Here is a 19,921-nt window from a genome sequence, read left to right as displayed (position 1 = left end):
CCCTCTGCATGTGACGATTGAGCTATTATTATTCTTAACAGCGGAGCCCCTGGGTGGTGCAAAGAGTTACTATATGCTCAACTGCTAACTGAAAGACTGACTATTCAAGTCCACCCAGAAGTACCTCAGAAGAAAGGCCTAGTGATCTTTGAAAAATCAGCCCTTGAAAACTTCATGGAGCAAGTTCTGCCCTGACAGAGTTACAACCAACTTGGCAGCGACTGGTTTATTATAAACAATGAGTTGGTTTTACATGTAGTGCTAATATCATCTGTAGGTTGTCATTTGTTTTCAGCTTTATATTACCTTAAGTAATAAAAGTATGTGAAAATTTCAGTGTAGGTTTCTTCCTTCCACCCCCTTTCCTTTTATCAGGATAAGATAATTTAGGCATACAAAAGGTATTAGGAATTTGGAGCTAGGTCTATAAGGTGAACAATAACAGCCCGGAGATAATCATTCCTTAGAACAATTACCATCTGAGATCAAAAGGGTGGTATCCCCCACCCCCAACCCAGGACAAAGTTCAGAAGACAGCAAAGGACAGGGAAGGAGGGCAAGAGGAAAAGAGAAGCACAAGGGGAAACGGGATGAGTGCTGTTACATTGTGGGCATTGTGGTTAATGGCATAAAGCAACATGTGTCAGAATTGTTAAACGGAAATTGGAATCTGCTTTGTAAATCTTTACACAAAATACAATTGTTGCTGTGTAGCACTGAGTCAGAACCAGTCCATAGCTGACCCTCCAGTAGATTTTCAGAGACAGTTTAATCACACAGGAGTAGATTGCCCACCTTTCTTCCTCAGAGAAGTGCATTTGAACTTACTGCCTTTGGGATTGCAGTGCAGTTCCTCACCAATATACAGATACATGTATATTATAGCACTGTATTACAGTTCACTGTAATATCTAAGTGATGGATATATCAGTGTACACTAGGTAATACTTTCCACTTCAATGTTGGAATTTTCATAATACATTGAGGGATGAGAAAAGTTAATAATAAGGATAATATAATTCATAGAACCCCCCACTCAGCCAAAGAACTCAAACCAACAGAGATGTTACCGCCTATACCGTCCTCCCCAACACATTCCCACCCCTCCTCAAAGACAAGTGCTACCTTAAACTGATTGATAGCCACTGTCCTAGCCATTACTTGATGTTTGTACTATGTTTTCTTGGCGCATAACTTTTCGTGTTTATAGATACATCTTCAAACCACATATAGCCCTGGTCTGTGCATTGCCATATAGAGGCAACTCGTGCTGAACACTGTGACGCTGATGTGTCAAATGCCATAATGGTCACCCCTGGTGGACAGTGTTTGGTGGGACCCCTGATTAAAACATCTTGGAAGCAGGAGTGGCATCCACTTCCAAAATAGCTTGCCTCCAGAAATTCAATGAACCTGGAGAAAGGATGAAAGTTATACAAGTGGTCAGGTCTTTCGTTCATAGGGTCGCTATGAGTTGTCCATGACTCGACGGCGCTTAACAACACAACAACAGTTTATTCTTTGGATTTTGGGGGTTTTCATGCAGCGCTTTGCAGAGTCACCTAGACTGCTGTGAGTGATTCCGACTCATTCATTTTCATTCCTGCAAGGCTATTGTTTGATCAAGCAGCATTATGTTTAGTGATTCAGTTGCTGGATCTAAAGACATTTCAGGGGTGGTGTTTGTTGGTTTTGTGTTTTTTTTTTAAAGCGTGAACAATGCTGCTATGCCCATCATTTCCTTGGCCATATCATGTGCATACATGTGTGCTGTTAAGATGCTAAGCAGGGAAGACCATGGCCTCTAGTGTTTCAAGAACAGCTGGAGCCAGATGTCCAAACTGTGTCATCAGGAACCTGCATCTCCCCAGCTCTGAACCCGGCCTTCTTCTGTGTTGCTGCATTCTTGGTCTCTCTCCATATGTAGTGACCTCTAGCAGCTTGAAGCTTGTATGTATCTTGCCAACTTTGACCTCAAAATAGTACCTCTTTCTAGTAAGTTCCAGCAGCAGTTAATGGACCAGAAGCCTTCTGTATTCCTCTTGAACAAGTCAGACCAGGAGGGTGAGATCTCTCATTGGCCAAACTGGAGTCCTTTAGTCATGCCAGTCAGCCTCATGGGAGCCAAAGGAAAAGGGACTATGTGGGGAAGGGATGTTGGCCAGGTAGCAGCACAGCTGGCCAGCACCCAGTCAGCCCCGCCACTGAGCACCTTTTATACAACTGCACATATCTGCATGATTGGGGTGTATTATAATTATTTTTTTTCAGTGAAAATTTAGAGACACTTTGAATTCCCATTTATTCATTGTTGCACTTTTCTCCCCTCCCAACTCTCCCCTCAGTACACTACCCTCTTGGAAAAGTAAAAGAAAAATTCTTTCATTGTTTTACAATCCATCCCCCCAGGGCCACTCCACTATACAACATTTGCTCTGGACTCCTGTCATGACAAAAATACCTAATCACATATCCCTTTTAAACAGTTCTCCCTCATCTGTTTCAATGCAGTATACATTATTGAACCCATCTTTCTCAGTCTCCCTCCAACCCCGAGGTCAGTCCTGTTTTACAACAGTGGCACTATTCAGTATTTGTCCTTTTGTGACTGAGATACTTCACTCAGCATAATGTCCTCCAGGGTCACGCTCGGGGTGCTCTTTATTCTGTTTTCCTGCTGTTTCTCTGGGAATCGCTCAAAAGAAGAAGACTTCATCTTCCATCTCCTACCTCCAGAGCAGGTACAGCTCACAGCAAAAGTCTCACTCTCCACCTAACACAACCTGGAGAGGCAGAAAGGGAATTGTGTTTTCTGTGCTGAGATTTTTTTTAGCTCCTTCCACTGTGGACCACCTGTTCCTGGGGATAAAGATGGGCAGTCTCCTCCTGTGTGATTTACAGCCTTCAAAGAACCTGCTGGAGGGTCAGCTTTGAGTTGGTTCTGACTCGACAGCAATGGACCAACAAAAGGAAGATAATTTCCACCTCACTCCTCCCTCCCTCTTGTTCTCTGAGTCACCGACCAATAGGGATTACAAAACAGTCACTGTCAGATCGATTTCAACTCATGCAAACTCCTGTATCAGATCAGAGTTGTACTCAATAGGTTTTTCAGCGGATTTTCTTTCTTTTTTCTTTCAGAGTTGATCACTAAGCCTCTCAGATGCCTCTGGGTGGACATGAATCACCAGCTGTTCAGTTAACAGCGAGCATGTTAACTGTTTGCACCACCCAGCTGGAGTCTCTCAGCTCAAAACTCCCCATACACCCAGACTGCTGGCATTGACCGGACACCTACTATGCACTGCATCATTTTCTCATACGTGGCAGGTGCAAGATTTATCAAGATAGGAATGTTTCCAGCCTTCCCTAGTAGTGCTCATTGAGAGAGCTGGGTCTGGGGTTTCTTTGGAGAATAACAAACATTCTACAATTAGATAGGCATTTCTGGTAGCTTAGTGATAAGGAATTGAGCTGCCAACACAAAGGTGTGCCGTTCGAATCTGCCAGCTGCTCCTCCCATGTGATGTACTACCCCTGAAAGCATGTTGGGGGGTCAGCTATGAGTTGGTTTCAATCTGATGGTTGTTTTTGTTATGTGCCGTTAAGGTGCTTGTGACTCATATCGACCCTATGTACAACAGCCCTAAACCCTGCTCTGTCCTGTGCCAATATCACTGTCTCTGAAACACCTACCTCCATTACCCCAGGCATTGAATCAATCCATCTCATAGAGGGTCTTCCTCTCCTGCGCCGTCCCTCCACCCTCCCGAGCATGACATACCTCTCAGAAAAGGAAGAGTATGACAAATGAAGCCAGATTGCTCCTTACAAACTGTAGTTGTTAGGTGCCATCAAGTAAGACTCGTAGTGACTCCATGAACAAAAGATCTGAACCCTGTTCCATCCTGCACCATCCTCACACTTCCTGATACACAAGATCCCATTGCAGCAGTCACCATGTCAATCCACCTGGTTGAGGGTCTTCCTCTCTTTTGCTGACCCTCCACCCTTTTCAGCATTATGTCTCTTGCCAAAGAATACCTCCTCCTAGCAACATGCCCAAAGTATGTGAGGCATCATTCTCTATCCTTCTTGCCTCCAAAGAATACTCTGGCTGCACCCTCTCCAAGACATATCTATTTGTTCTCTTGGCTGTCCACGGAATATTCAATGCTCTTCAACACCACAGCTCAAAGGCGTCAATTCTTTTTCTGTCATTCTTATCCATTGTCCAGCTCTCAGATGCATAGCAAGTGATAAGAAAGACTATGGCCTGAATCAGATGCACCTTAGTCCTCAAACTGACATCAATACTCCTCAATAATTTGGAGAGATCCCTGACTGCAGAATTTCCCAGTGCAATGCATCTCCTTATTTTCTGACTGCTGGTACCAAGGGTGTTAATTGTGGATCCAAAGAAGATGACGCTGTCAACATTATCAGTCTTCCATCATGCTGTTGCCCATTGGTCCAGTGGCAAGAATCTCTGTCTTCTTAACAATGAGACACAATCCTACCAATATTCTGGAACAAGTGCTTCAAGTCCTCCTCACTTTTAGCCAGCAAGATTGTGTCATCTGCATAATGCAGGTTTATTAACGAGTCTCCCTCCAATCGTGATGCCACACTGCTCTTTATAGAGTCTAGCTTCTCAGATAATTTTGTTCAGCATACAGATTAGAAACTAGGATGGTAAAATTTTATCTCATGTACTTTGAACATATTATCAGGAGGGACCAGGAGAAAGACATCATGCTAGATAAAGCAAATGGTCAGAGTTAAAAAGAAGGCCCTCAACAAGACTGCCTGACACGGGCTGCACAAATAAGCTCAAGCACAGCAACGATTATACAGGACCGGGTAGTGCTTCATTCTCCTGTATGTAGGGTCAATAAGACCTACATATCTTGGGCAAGTTGCTAGGAGAGGCTATTCCTCAGAGAAGGACATCATGCTTGGAAAGGTGGAGTGAAGGCGAAGGAGAGGAAGGCCCTCAACCAGGTGGATTGATACAGTAACTGGAGCAACGGACTAGAGATGAGAATGACATAGACTAGGACGGGGTCCAGATCTGTTTCTCAGGGGGTCACTATGAGTCATACATAACTTAATTGCACATATCACAAGGTCACTATGAGTCACAGCCAAATTGACAGCATGTACAAGCAACCCCTCTTGGAACTAATGATTTTTTTTTCTTTAAACTGCACCTGGAACTTAGTAATTGCTCATTGATTGTGTGGTGCGGTTTTTGGTTTTGTTTTTTCTGACTCCCACTGGGTCACAACAATAATGTTGCTGTTGTCTTTGACTTGTTTGAAATGGAATAGAAGTGAATTGAATTGAAATCTACCACCAGTCAGTTTTGCCTCAATGACCCCTCCATCAGGTTTCCGAGGCTGTAACTCACCACAGAGAAAAACTGCCCATCTTTCTCCAGTGGAGTCTCTGGCGAATTTGCACTGCTGGAGATGCATGGTATTTGGGTTAACTGAAACTTGGTACCAACTATGCCACTAGACTTCCTTTTCTAACTCATGATTGTTATGTGCCATTGAGTCAGAATCAATTCATAGCTGACCCTCCAGTGGGTTTTCAGAGGCAGTAAAATGCACAAGAGACCATCCATTTTTTTTCTAGCAGAGCACCTGGTGGATTTGAACCACCTACCTTTATGTTGACAGTGCAACTACGTACCAGTCGGCTACCTGATCTCCCTAAAGGAGCTCCCTCCTGAATCAAGGAGGCCTGATAAGAGAACTGCTTTTTCCCAGCTGCAATCTTTCTCCACAGGCTTGTAGGGTTTTTTTTAGTGAAATTATGATTTCATTCCATCATTCCTGCACATCAGAGTTGTGATACGTAGACCAGATTTATGGGAGCAAATTGTCCCTCTTCTATTACTAGTGGGTTGAAGCACCAAATATGTGTGATTGACAGTCAAATGCTTACTATTGTACCACCGGGATTGTTCTATATGACACTGTGGAGTGTAGTTTAGTGTTCAGAATGGCTTTCCTAGCCCTTCAACTGAACTTTGCCATGTGGATGGGCGAGAATATGCAAATGGGACACATTTGCCTTTCTACAAGGGAATTGGCTAGTCTCGCCAATCTTCAAAGGGGATTGGCTAGTCTCACCATTAAATTCAGCTGATACAGCACAGAAGGATCTTCTCCACCTGAAAAAGAGCAAGAAAGAGACTGCAGAGTGTCCTTCAGAGTCAGAGATAATTGCGCCAGGCAGACCAAGAGGACCTACTAGAGCACCAACCATAGTAGCCATAGCCAAGACCCCAAGACTAAACATGGTATGAGAACTCGGGAGTGCTACATCATTGGACTAGAACTATGAGCCTTTTGTCCAAGTCTATTGGAGGACAAGGGAGGGGAGAGCCAATATTGGCAGGACTAAGAACTTTGTAACACTGAGGCTCAAGGCCAAGGTGCCTGCGAGAGCATTTCTGAAGCTGTCCTGACTATATTCTGCTAACAATCTGGATCGTACATGTTTGGACTTCCCCAATATGATTCTCTGTGGTCTGTCTGTAAGCTATGACATCAGATTTTGGACCCAGGAAAGCAGTAAAATTGGTGTTGAGATGAGTAGATGGAGTGGGGAGATATGACCTCAGAATTGGTTTTGTGTTGCTGTGTTGCCAGGGACAGCTCCCCTTTGTGAAGCTGCCAAAGGTCAGATATGGCCATTCCCACAAAGCCCTTGCTCTTTTTATAGACATCTATCCATTCATAGGACTCTCGCCATCGTCTGGGCTGTAGGTCCTTTGAGGACATGGATCCTGTCATGTGCATCATTCATAAGCTGGTTCTTTGAAGAATGAGCTCAACAAATGTTGAATAAGCAAATAATATGAATAAAATATTATTGTCATTGGGGAATGACTTATCCCAACTGCCCTCCTTTGGGATAAAATGTGGCTTCATAAAATATTCTTTTCATCATTTATATTTGACACAGAATTGTTTTTTATACTATTTGAGTATCATATACTTCGGACATGTTCTTAGGAAGGGCCATTCCTTGCAAAAAGGCATAATGCTTAGAAAAGTGGAAGGTCAGGGAAAGAAAGTCCCTCAACAGGAAACAGGATGTACTGGCACAGTGACTGTAGGAAGAAGCTTAAGTATATCAAAGATAGTGAGAATGTGCGCTGCAATCCCAAAGGCAAGTGGTTCGAATCCACCAGACTCTCTGCTGGAGGAGGGGCAAGGGGAGGGGAGGCAAGGTGAGGAGAAAAAAAATATATGAGGATGGCACAGGATAGGGCAAGGTTTAGATTTGTTGTATATAAGGTCACTGTGAGTTGTAGACAATTTGAATACATGTAACAAGAACATACTCTTGTTATGTGCTTCTGAGTCTCCTGTAATTCATAGCAACCCTATGTACAATAGCTCTGAAGCCTGCCCTGTCCTGAGCCAGTCTGACTCTGACACATTGCCCAAGTTACTGTATCAACCCATCTCATCCGGGGTCTTCCTCTCCTGAGCTCTCCCTCCACCTTTCTGAGCATGTCCTTCTCCAAGGACGAGTCCTTCCTTGCCACATGCCCAAAGTATGTGAGACAGAGTTTCAAAATCCTAGCCTTCAAGGAGAAATTTGGTTTTACCCTCTCCAAGACAGATCTATTTGTTTTCTTGGCAGTCCATGGTATGTTCAACTCTTTTACTGAAAGGGAGCTCTGGTGACCTAGTGGGTAAGGAGCTGCACTGCCAATCCAAAGGCATAAGGTTCAAATACACCAGCTGCTCCACAGGAGAAAGATGGGCACTTTCCTCCCAAGTGATTTACTGCTCTATAAAACTGCTGTAGGGTCAGCTATAAGTCAGTTCTGATTAGATGGCACATAACATTTTACTGCACTTCACAGAATACAGTATACAGAATACACTGCAGGGTGTATTTTTTTTTCACAACTTGAGGCTTTGTGGTAACCCTGCATCCAGTAAGTCTATTATCATTTTTCTAACAGCATGTGCTCAACTCCTGTGTCTGGGTCATATTTTGATTATTCTCCTAACATCCCAAACCATTTATAATGTTCTTGCTTACATTACAGGATACTGTATGGAGGATATGTAGTTCAAGATTTTTCAGAATCGACCTATAGCTAACTCTCGGGCAGGTTTTCAGAGGCAGTTAATCACACAGGAGGAGATTGCCCATCCTTCTCCCACGGAGCAGCAGATGGCCTTGAACAGCATGCCTCTGGGATTGCAGCGCAGCTTCTTGCCACTAGGCCACGAGTGCTCCCTAAGACATGTAGGGTTTTTTTGTTTGTTTTTTTTATTAGAAAATTTAAAATTTTTCATAAATGTGCTTTGTTCACAAAATGTGAAAAAATACAAACACAAACATACATTTTCTATTATGCCACCTCCCCCAACTTGGCAAATGTGGAATAACCCACTTGACTTCATCATGATCTTAAAGAATACAACCACATGACCATCATTTGTTTCTGAAACATCAAATTATTTTGGAGAATCTTGCTATGAACTTGACAGGAGACCCCATTAACTGCTTTACACCCAAATGAAATAATTTCTAAGAGTACCTATATAGAATTAGGAGGTTCTAGTCACTTTTCTTGTTGTTACACATCTAATCTGGCACCAAGCTTATACGTTAACATTTACACACTGGCTTTGGTGTAGCATGTGCTGATTTAAATCCTGTGCCAGCCTAATCTGAATAAGCTGAATTTACAGTAACAGACATGTAGTTCTTATGCGATGTGGGAAACCCAAAAACTGGTGTGCCTTGCCTTCCTGGGGTGTTCACCTCCATAGCATTGCCTGGAACCGAAACTGCACCACCTCCAAGGTCTGCCTGTGCCTCCCAGATCCACAGAAAAGCAGGCACTCTGGAAACGTCATAACAAAGCTCAAGTGTTTATTAAGAATGAAAAATACTGTAAATAAGCCATACAGTTCATTTCACAGTAAACTAAACAAACCTTTTTTTCCTTTGCCTTTTCAGTTTGGTGTGTGTCTCTTTTCCCCCCCCACCCCCCCTATTCTTTTCTGAAGGGCAAGACAGCCATTAAAGAACAGAACACCTCACAGGAAGGGGGAGGGCAGACAGGTACAGAAATGCACTCTCTCCTTGCTGATGTTGGAGTTCTGCTCAGCGAGCAAACCTCCTCATGGATATTATGTTTTAAAATTTAAAAGAAAAAAAGGTTTGGCCTCCACCTCCCAGGGAGACATGCACCTGCTCTGGGGGGAGTGCTCCCCGTTTTTCAGAAGAACCCCAGAACTCAAGGCATGCTGGGATGCTAAACCCAGGCATTCTTGGTGGCCGACCAGAAGAGCTGCACAGGTGGGCCCCAGGGACCTCGGAGGTTCCCGGACGCTCCAGTGTGACTTTCGAGATGACTATGTGGCACCACGTGAGGGGAGGTGACCTAGTGGCCATAAAGACCGAGGGGCTGTCGCCCACCCCAACTCAGAGCTGACACTGGTGAGTTTCAACCAGTTTCAGGTGGAAGACAAGGCGTGAATGACAGCTCGTGAAAACTTCAGCTGGGACGGCTTTAAAAAAATAGAACGAATTCTCCTTAAAAACAATTAGAAATAAAAGCACCTCCCCATTTCCCTTCCCCCCTCCCTTTTTATTTTTTTAAACTTGGCCCTGCCGTTTTTGAGGTTAATCTGCTTCTGTTAATCCTCGGTTGAAGGCATTATCTTTTTGTGCAGTCACCAGACCTCCCTTCTGGAGACCAGCACCGCTCTCTGGGGCTGGGCCTTCAAGAAACCAAGCACAGCAGAAGCAGACAGCTCGAAAACGAACGGTGTGTGGTGAAGAGGGGGGATAAATTAACGGGGCACGCAGTAAACACGAGGCCTCGGTGCTCCAGGTGGTGACTGCTCTTCAAAGGGGGGGAGGGAACAGAAACTGGGGTACCGTGGGGCTGGGCTGAGTGATGGCGGGAGGAAACATTTTTTTTGGTCATAAGAAGGTGGCCTGTGTGACCCCCGCACTCGCGGTTCCCTTAGACTTTCTCGTGGATCTTTTCCACCTTGAGGAACAGTCTGTCCAGGTCACTTCGCAGGTCGTCCAGCAGAACCTTGGCCGACTCTAGATTGTTCTCGTTGGTTTCGATTTTGACCGAGTAGGCCACCAAGCTGTCCACCGCGGTCCTGAGCATTTTCAAGTCCGACTCCACCTGGTTCATGGAGGACCTGAGGCTGTCGAGGGAGGAGAGTTTGTCCAGGTAGTCATGGGGGGCGCCCCGGGCCGGGTCCTGGCCGAGCAGCGTGTGGACCTGCTCCTGGACCCGCTGTAGTGCCTCCACAGTGCTGGGCAGCTCGCCCATGCTCCTCTTCAGCTCCTCCATGTCGGCGTACAGGGCCAGCTGGGCCTCGCCCAGGCTCCGCACGGTGGCCACCACGCCGTCCTTGTCCCCGTCCGCGGGGCCCAGGCCCTCCACACGCTCCTGCAGGGCGGCCAGCCGCTGCTCCTGCTCCTCGCTCCTGGACAGGAGGGACTCCAGGCTCTCCGAGTGGCGCGTCGCCGTCGCCTGTGCTGACTGCACCCCGTCTTCCACGTCCTGCAGCCGGGAGTCCAGCCCCTGACTCATTCTCTGCAGCGCTTCGAAGGCCCCGGGTGCCCCATCTTCCTCTGGCCGGTGGAAGTCAGCTCGCAGGTGACCCAGCTCCTCTTCCAGTCTCCTGAGCTCCCCGGGCAGGCGGGACACGGCCTCCTCGGTCTGCAGGAACTTCTCGCTGAGGGTCTGCAGGGTGATGTGCTCCGTGTCAGCCGCCTCCTTGAACTTCTGCTGCTCCTGCTTGAGGCTCACCAGCTCCTTGACCTCCGTGTACACATCCGACTCCATGGTCTGCAGGGTGCCCCTCAGGGCCTCGAGGTCCTTGTCTCTGGACTTCAGCGACATCTGTATCTCCTTCACAACCTCCTTCATGGCTTTCAAGTCCTGCTGGTAACCCTCAGACTCCTCCAGAGAGGCGACCTTGGCCTTCACCTCGTTTATCTCCTTCTGGCTCCTCTTCTGGACCTCGGTGAAGATGGCGATGTTGTCGTTGATGGACTTGGTGAGCTCCGTCAGCCGCTCCTCCACCGTGTTCTCCAGGGACGTGAAGTCCCGCTCGCGAGCGTCCTTCACCACGTCGATCCCGTCCGAGAGGTCTTTGAGGATCTCGTTCTGCAGCTTCTGAAGAACTTCGCTGATGCGGTTGATCTCGCTCTCCCCCTGCTTCACAGCTTTCTCCGTGAGATCCTGCTTATGCTGAGAGCTCCTCAAGATGGACTCAAAAGTCCCGAACGTGGCTTGCAGGGACTGGACCTGTAACAAACGCCAGAGGTTAGTTGCTGAGCAGAGCTGATGCTGGTATAACACACCACACACCTGCCTAGTTCCAAGTCTCTCCGTGCAAAGATAGCAGCAGCTCAACTTTCCTCTGGGGAGCCAGTCTTCCTGCACACACAATCCACAGGACTTACAGGATCAACTCAAAACACCTTGACCTCCGAGCATTCCAGAGGTGGCCTCATAACCAAGCCTGGCCAATCCACATTTTTTGTGCTTTTCTCCTACCCCTGGCCACCATGATTAACTGAGGGATGGACACGTGGTCTCAATAAAGCCAAAAAGTCAACTCCAAGATTCTGTTAAAATTACTGGGAATGAAACCACTATGCTGGGAATGCTGGCTACAGGTAAGGCTAGAGTTGCTCAAGGCAGCTAATAAAACCACCCACCTGAGACTCGACAGAGCAGAGAGCCCGCACCGCAGAGGATGCTGGGAATTGCTGGCTACATTTGGAGCATCTACCCCGAGACTTTCCTATTTGTGTCAATAGTCTCCCTCTTTAAGCCAGTTTCAGAGGGGCTTCTAGCTTTTGCAAATGAATCTCACAGACCTTTGCAGAAAAAATCTGAGGCCTATATGGAGACTGAGGGCTCTGAGTGCCACATCTAGCTGGTAACTCTAAAGATGTCCTCTCCAGACCACTGACCTCACTGCAAAACACAAGCCATGAATGAGACGATCCCTTAGTATTTCTGACTCTGTGAACAGAGTGTGATGTTACATTTCCACCTCATAGTTATTCTAATGCCACTCTCCCCTAAGCAAGGACTTACTTGGAACTACCCAGGGGAGGTGACTGAATATACTGAGAGGTTGTATCAGATGACCACTAATAAGCTTGACCCCTCCTGCAGGGTCACAGAGTGCCACCTCGGATGCGTTCTTCAGAGACTCTGAACTTATCAAGTCGCCAGTTCTCACTACCCATTCACGGAAAGCATGCAAGATAGAGAGGCATGTCAAACAAGGCTAGGATGCACTGGGCCCAATCTCAGTGTGGAAAACGCTACAGGACCACTGAGAGGATCCTCAACAATTAAAAGGTATTTTTAAAGGGTGAAGAGAGGGCAAAACTATTGTAGGTCAAAGAAATGTAAACTTAATCAGTAATGTATGAACCTTACATAAGGTCTGATTCAAGCAAACTAACTATAAAAGACATGGAAACTTGATTATGGACTAAAGGGTACAGTCAGATGCTAATTTAATGGCTGGAAGCTCAAATCCACCCAGCCTCCCCACAGAAGAAAAGCCAGACAAGAAAACCCTGTTCAAATGCATGGGGTTGCCTGAAGTCAGAATACTCAACAGGAGCGGATCTGTTTGGTTTTTGCTAGATGATATTAAGGAATCATCGTTAACTTTGATGAGGTAATACTGTGTTTTGTTAAACAAAACATGGAAAAGGAAGGGAATAAAATCTCTTTCTGTGAGAAAGAAAACCTAAAACACTTAGAGGGAACTAAACTGATAAGGGGATTAATTTTTTAAACTACTCCAGACAGAAGAGGAGATGGAAGAATGACAAAATGATAGCTATTCAAATTGAGTAACATGTAACCTTGGATATATTCTATTATTCTCTTTTATTTTGTTTATGTGCCATAATTTCCACTTAGGGACATGAAAGATTAAAAAAAACCACAAAAAACAGTAGCAGCCTAAGAGCCAAACTGTTATGTGCCATCAAGTTGCTTGCAACTCACAGCGACCCTATGTAAAACAGCTCTGAACCCTGCTCTGTCCTGAGCCAATTTAATGGCACACCTACCCCAAATACCCCAGTCAAGGACTCAATTCGTCTTATCAAGGGTTGGTAGGTGTCATCAGTTCTGATTCACAGTGACCCCCATCTGGTTATAGCAGAACTTCTCTGTAGATTTCTTGGCTGTAATCTTCATAGAAGCAAGTCTCTCAGGTGAGTTGGAACTATCACCCAATCATTTAACATTGAGTGCTTAACTCTTTGCATCACCAGGGTTCTTGAAAGAAAACGGCCTAGGTTCAAATGAAGCACTGATCTTAGCTGTGTGTTTAAACACGTTACCTAGCATTGTTGTTGTTGTTGTTATGTGCCGTTGAGTCGCCTGCGACTCATAGCGACCCTAGGTACAACAGCTCTAAGCTCTGCTCTGTCCTGTGCCAATCTCACTGTCTCCGACACACTCATCCCAATTGCCCCGGACACCGAATCAATCCACCTCCCAGAGGGCCTTCCCCTCCTGTGCCTGCCCTCCACCCTCCCAAGCATGATGTTCTTCTCCAAGGACCAGTCCTTCAAACCAAGAAGAAACTATCTACACACCAGTTCCACAGGACACATCTCCGTTCGGGACACCTTACCACTAAACTTAGGAGACTCTGGTCACAGGGTAAGAAACTTACCAGCTGATGAATCTGGAATCACACAGAAACCAAGGAAGCTTTAGATATAAGCTATCAGATCAAGGGCTAGACAATGGGAGATAGATGTTGAAGGAAGTGGGTAGAAGTAGAGGGGTCTCTTGATGATGGTTACCTAGCGTATTAGCAGCAATTAGAAACTGGTTTGCAGGACTGCTTTGTGAGGAGCTCTGATAGCTTAATGCTAAGAAATTATGCTGCCAGCTCAAAGGTACGTGGTTCAAATCAACCAGCTGCTCTATGGGAGAACAAGTACCTTCTCGCGTGTGACTTACTGCCTCTAAAAAACCCACTGGAGGATCAGCTGTGGGTCGGTTCATACTCAACGGTACACAACACCAACCATCGTCACCTTCACCAGTGGGCTCTGGTGGCTCATCCGTAGCATGCTGTACTGCTATGTACATGTAACAAAAAGGCTGAAAATCTTCAGTCCAAATCCACCAACAACTCCAGGACAGAAAGAAGGACAGTCTCCTCCCTTTAAGATTTACAACCTCAGAAACACAATGGGTGTGAATTGATTCAGCTGGAGCGAGAGCTGAGACTGTCTTCAGTAAGGAGGCCTGATGGGACAGTGGTTCTGACTGAAAGGTCAGTGGTTCTAACCCACCAGCTGCTCCTTGGTAGAAAAATGAGGCTATCTGCTTCCATTAGGGTAACAGTCTTGGAAACCCTCTGGGCAGTGCTCCTCTGTCCTACAGTAGTCACTAGGAGCTGGAAGGACTTGCTGGCAAGAAGTTTGATCTGAATCATCTTCATAAGGTGCCCTGATGACAAGGTGATTCAATGCCTGGCCACTAAACGCTGGCCATTGGAACCCAAGAGCCCTTGGAAGAAAGATGTTTACATTCCCTAAAGATTAGGACTTTAGAAACCCTCAGGGAAGTAACCAGAACCAACCATACAGGGAACAAGTATTCCCTTTGTTGTTTACCCTTTGTCCCAAAGTTCCTCAGAAGTCAAGGGGTTTCTAGCACCATCCTCAGCTCATAGACACAGCTTAACTGACAGGGCAGGGCGTGCGGGCTTGAATGCTAGCTCCCCCAATAATCAGCCGTGAACATCAGCCACTATCCCTTTCCTAGCCCCACGCTTCTCACCTAGGAACCAGGTCTTAAAGTTTCTACAAACTCTACCAGTCTATAATTTGAAGATAGAGTAAGATTCCCAAGGACTACAGATTATACCACTTCCCTGCCTACCAAATTCATCCCGTTATAAAGCACACTTTGAGAAAGAATTTTCTGGACAGAAGGTTGCCTCTGCACTAGATCATGAAATCACCAGACAGGCTTCTTCCATTGATCTCCAATTTACACCTGAGGAAGCTAGGGAATAGGGGATTTCAAGTCACACAACTGATTAAGTGACAGTGGCAAGCATCTAAAAAGTGAGCTCTTGACCACTGTCATCTGCTCAGGCAGAGGAAAGAACACCCAAGAGCCCCTCTTGTCCAGAGCCAAGATGGAATAAAGAAATAAAGCAAAATAAGGTACGTGAACCCACATTTCTGCAAACAGCTCCAAGTCTCACGCAATTCTCTCACCAGCACGCGTGAGCCCGCTTCAGGTCACTTCATGCCACTGGGTCTCTTGTCTAGTCTACTCTGTGTCTGTCCTAGGCTCCTGAATTTCTAGAATGGAACTGCCAACAATGCCTGAAGCTATGGAATCGCTTGAGTGTGCAATGAGTCTTCCAGACAAGGCGAGGCCCAGCCTATCAGCTATGCACCAGCCATTCAGAAGACCTGGGCTGTTTTCCAATACTAAGAACAGGAAAGACCAGGTGGGCACCCAGTATGGCAGCAGAATAGCATAGGTCAGGGGTAGACTGGCCAATCCAATCCCAGCTCCACCACTTACCTAGGGGGGAGGGCGATGTGCGTGAGAAAGAGAAAGTGAGAGATCTTGAAGAAGTAGCCAGCCTAGGCTCAGTTACCCACCTGTGAAATATGCTGGTAAGAGGTACCAGCCTGGGGCTGAATGGCAGGGCTGACAGTGGCTTTGTAAGTACTTCAGAGAATGCCCATCCCGTAGTAAAGAACAATTAATGATAATACTGTAAGTCCATTTCCATACTACTAACCAATCTTCCACCATGTCTCATATGGAGTCAAACTCAGGCTGTCAGAAAACCAACCCAGCTTGTGGCCTGTTAATGCAAGGTAACTAACTTCTTCCGGACGGTCCACCCTAAAGGTGCAGACACTCAAGGGTTTGCATGTTCCTGGTCAACTCTGTTCTGGGTATATTCTCAGTTCCAGGTCAACGGAACAAGCATTTATAAAGTAACCTACTGTGTACTGGCAAGGAAGCATGGGAAAGCTGGTAAGATTAACAGCAGTGTGGCTAATGGTGAACTAGAAGCAGTCAAACAGCCTGGGTGTGAATTCTGGCCCTGTCACTCACGTGCAAAGTTTCTTAGCCACTGTGTCCCAGTTCCTTTATTTGCAAAAAGGGGCTAATGAAAGTCATCAGCTATGGAAACACGTGTCAAAAAGAGGGGACATCTGTAGATGCCAAGCACAGTGCCAGGCACACAGATGCACAGCTGCTGTGTACTATCGAATCAGAACCCACCCACAGCTCACCCTCCAGCAGGTTTTCAGAGGCAGTAAATTGCACAGGAGACCGCCCATTCTTCTTCGCGGAGCAGCTGGTGGATTCAAACTGCATGCCTTTGAGTTGGCAGCTCCAACTTACCACTAGGCCACCAGAGCTTAGATACACAGTCAACATCAGGTATTAAACAGACTTCTCATTCTACTAATAAAATTTTCAAAAAACGTTGTCATGATGTTAAGAGTCATTTTTGACTTGTGAGGACTCCTGAGCGCTGCCCCCCCCCAACTTTGACTGTAGGAAAATCAAGTCTCAAAAAAGAAAGTCATCTCTAGTTAGCCAAGAAGAACCGAATAAAGAGGAAAAAGAGTCTACCAGGAGGAGGAGGAAGCAACTGGGAAAAAAGTCCAAATTCTTCAACCTGGATTCAACAACTTCCCCCAGTTTGACTCAATTTTCTAACTCCTTTGTCACTGCTTCCTAAACAGTGTCCCCCCCACCCAACCCCAGGGGCTAGGGAACCACTCCCTGCCCTACAATCTTACTCAAGACTGTCTCCCTGCTGGTGTGGCCTTCCAAGTTCCTTCTTCCTACCTTAGGCCCATGAGTGCACTACCATTTGCAGTGATCCTATAACCAACAGATCTGAACTTGGCACTGTCCTGTCCTGTACCATCCTCACATAGCTGTCCTGCTCAAAGTCTCTGTGCTAACCTATCTGGTTGAGGGTCTTCCTTTCTGGGTGATGTATCTTCTCCTGAAAATATGCCCAGCTTAAGTCAGGCAACAGTTGCATGACTGCACTATCCTAGCCATGGGCAAATGTGCTCAGTGGCTGACTGAAAGGTTTACACGTTCAAAGCTACCCTGAGATGCCTTAGAAAGCAACCTAGTTTTGGTGGGATAGGTGGTAGGGGAGGGAATAAAAAAATACAGCCTTGAAGGTCAGTTTTACTGTAACACACTTCAAGACTGCCCTCAGTCAACATGACAGCAGCTGAGCACCAGGTACCTCAAACCCAAAAATCCAAACCTACTGCCCTTGAATGTCTTCAGGCTCAAAGCTGCCCTGTAAGACTGAGCAGAACTGACCAGAGGGTGTCCAAGACTACTAATCAGCAACAAAACAGAATCCTTTATCTTTCTCCCAAAAAAACAGTTGATGGATTCAAAGTGCCAATCTTTTGGGCAGGCAGAGAATTCTTTAACCACCAGGCTCTATACTAGATATACTAAAAAAACACCCAAAAAACAAAAACCCAAAACCAAACCCAACAAAAAAACCCCAAAACAATCCCCAAACCAACACACAAACTCATTTCCATCTACTTGAACCTACTCATAACCGTAACCATTGATTTCTGAGGCTATAAATCACATGGGAGGAAACTGCCCATCTTTGTCCCTTGGCAATTTTGGTGATTCAACCCTCCAGAGGAGTGTAGCTTTTGAGTTCACAGTTCCCTATGGACGAGGCCACCAGGGCTCCAGGACTGAGCAAATTCCACTTCGTTGAACCTGAATCTGCCCAGCAGTTACCTTCAAGCTGACACCTACTTTACCTGTTCCTTCCCTCACAGATATGATTCAGATTCTCTGCAATAAGAAGGCCCTGCCTTTTGCAACGTCTTACCCTCCACAAGGCCTACACAGAGCCATCTCGCTATCAGATTGTGAGAAATATTATGATTGAGAAGTGGGTGGATGAAAGAGGAAACAGAGTGGCTGGTGATTAGACTCTCTGGTAGGGTGCCTTTTTTTTCTGTCATCTGGCATTTAGATTTAGGATAAGCAAAGCAGACCTGCCTACTCTCAGCCGACTCAACTCTCCTGGCCTGCAGCGTGTTGCAGGCTGACTCACTCCAGTTGCTCTGCCCCTCTTGGAGGAAATTCCTCATCCTGCACACCCAACAGAAGTACAGGGAAAACTTGGCAGGACCGGCAGCATGCTGGGAAAAAGAAGCAGCAGTTCCGGGCCCCAAAGTGGCGCGATTTTTTGTCTCAGCCATGCAACTAACTCTCATTCAGCAATGAAATGAGCAGGGGAGGGAGGGAGGGAAGAGAAAAACTGACTGCAGGCTGCTGCACTTGGCCTGGGCAAGGCAGAGCCGCGGCCACACATGCCTGGGCTGGAGCTCTGGGGACCCTAACTAAAGAGGGTAGTGATCAAGATGCTATCACTCCGCGAGATTCAGTGAAGCGCTGCAAACCTCAATGTTCTGGTCTGGAAAATGGAGTCGGCCCCCACCTCCCTCCCAGGGATTAGATAAGAAATGGGTAAGCCATCTAAACACCCCGCAAGTGGACCTGGGGTTACTGTTCACCGGGGTGACCTAGTATTTCCGGCCTCTCCTTCCTGCTAAAGCTGAAGTATGCTACTTCGAATGCCCACGCGGGCACCCGGGTCCCAAGGAGCCTCTTATATAATATTTAGTTTGAACTTGGCAAATGAGTAAGAATACGAGCTTTTCCTTCCTCGAGCTCCAGGTCTATTAAAAAGCTGGCTTCGCTGTGCCCGCTGGGCGGGCTGAGGGGCGGCCTTGGCCAGGGCTTCCAGGGATGCACTGGCGGCCCTTCCAGCCTCCTTTTTAGACAACTGTCCATTCAGCGGTTCCTAATCCAAAAAGAATGGGTTCCCAGAGCCTGCTGGCTTCCTTACAGGTCACCGCTAATGTCCTATGACATGCCCTTGGTCCACTCTCCCTGCTGGCCCCATCATCCTCCCGGAGGTCCATCCTTGGGGGGGGGCTCGATTGCCCAGCAGCCATTAACAAAGAGAGTCTGGGGTCCCCCTTGCAACAAGACGGGATGGGGAAGCAGGGGACCCCTTCCAGAACCGAATGAGACCAGGGCCTAGGCTGCCCGTAGGGGCTTGTCTAGGAGGGGCCCTGGCAGGGCGAGGGGCACGGGCACCCTGGGGGCTGCTCCCCAGTGCAGGGGGTGGTCGAGAGGGACCCACGGGCACCCACCTTCTGTTCGACGCCCAGCAAGCTCTGGCCCAGTTCTTCACGCTGCCGGAAGAAGTCCTGGTGGCTGAGCCGGACCTGCTGCACCTCCTCCAGGACGTGGTGGACACACCAGCCCGAGACGGCGGCCGCCGCCACCAGGGCGAGGTAGAAGAGAAAGTTGAGCGCCTTGCCGAGCTTGCGCGAGCAGGACGCCGAGGACGAGGAGGCGGCGGAGGACTTGGCGCCGCCACCACCGCCGCGGTGGCTGCCCTTGCTGTGCGCCTGGTTCTGCTGATGCTGATGCGGGTGCTGGTGCGGCGCCGGCGGCTGCTGCTGCGGTGGCGGCGGCGACGGCTTCTTGGCCACGTCATCCGCGCCGCCCGACGGGTGGGCGACCTTCTCCGAGGGGCTCGCGGCGCCTTGGCCGCCCTTAGAGCCCCTTTGTTTGGCCGAGGGCATGGCGGGTGCGGAGGCGGCGGAGGCCGCGGGGCTGGGAGGCGAGCGAGCGGGGCGCGCGGCCCGGGACACTTGCGGGGCTCCCCGGGGGCCGGGAGGGCTGCACGAGGCGGCGGCTGGCGTCGGAGGCGCTGAGAGAGAGCGGCCGGGCGACTGGCGGGACTGAGGCCCGGCCCGCAGAAAAGAGGAGGGG

General features: G+C 47.6%; 1 protein-coding gene and 1 pseudogene across 1 annotated transcript; one reads left to right on the top strand and one right to left on the bottom strand.

Moving 5' to 3' along the window:
- Positions 1 to 10,021: 10,021 nt before the first annotated feature.
- On the bottom strand, positions 10,022 to 19,731 carry CKAP4 (cytoskeleton-associated protein 4). Its single transcript, XM_006897544.1, has 2 exons — positions 19,294 to 19,731; positions 10,022 to 11,329 (listed from the first exon to the last, which is right to left on the bottom strand). The coding sequence occupies exons 1-2, from the start codon at positions 19,729 to 19,731 to the stop codon at positions 10,022 to 10,024; spliced, it is 1,746 nt and encodes a 581-aa protein (XP_006897606.1).
- Positions 19,730 to 19,921, top strand: part of LOC102850238 — a 99,288-nt pseudogene continuing 99,096 nt past the window's right edge.

Source organism: Elephantulus edwardii, unplaced genomic scaffold (assembly GCF_000299155.1).
Source record: "Elephantulus edwardii isolate Elephantulus edwardi_28Jun2011 unplaced genomic scaffold, EleEdw1.0 scaffold00211, whole genome shotgun sequence".
NCBI classification, from domain to species: Eukaryota; Metazoa; Chordata; class Mammalia; order Macroscelidea; family Macroscelididae; genus Elephantulus; species Elephantulus edwardii.
Note: the sequence above shows the minus strand (reverse complement) of the source record. Positions and strands in the feature narration are given on the sequence as shown.

Bases quoted from the DNA above. Each gene is read 5' to 3' on its own strand.
- CKAP4 (XM_006897544.1), bottom strand. From the start codon at position 19,731: ATGCCCTCGGCCAAACAAAGGGGCTCTAAGGGCGGCCAAGGCGCCGCG. The intron at 11,330-19,293 runs GTGGGTGCCCGT...CGTTTGTTACAG, and splicing joins TGCTGGGCGTCGAACAGAAG to GTCCAGTCCCTGCAAGCCAC.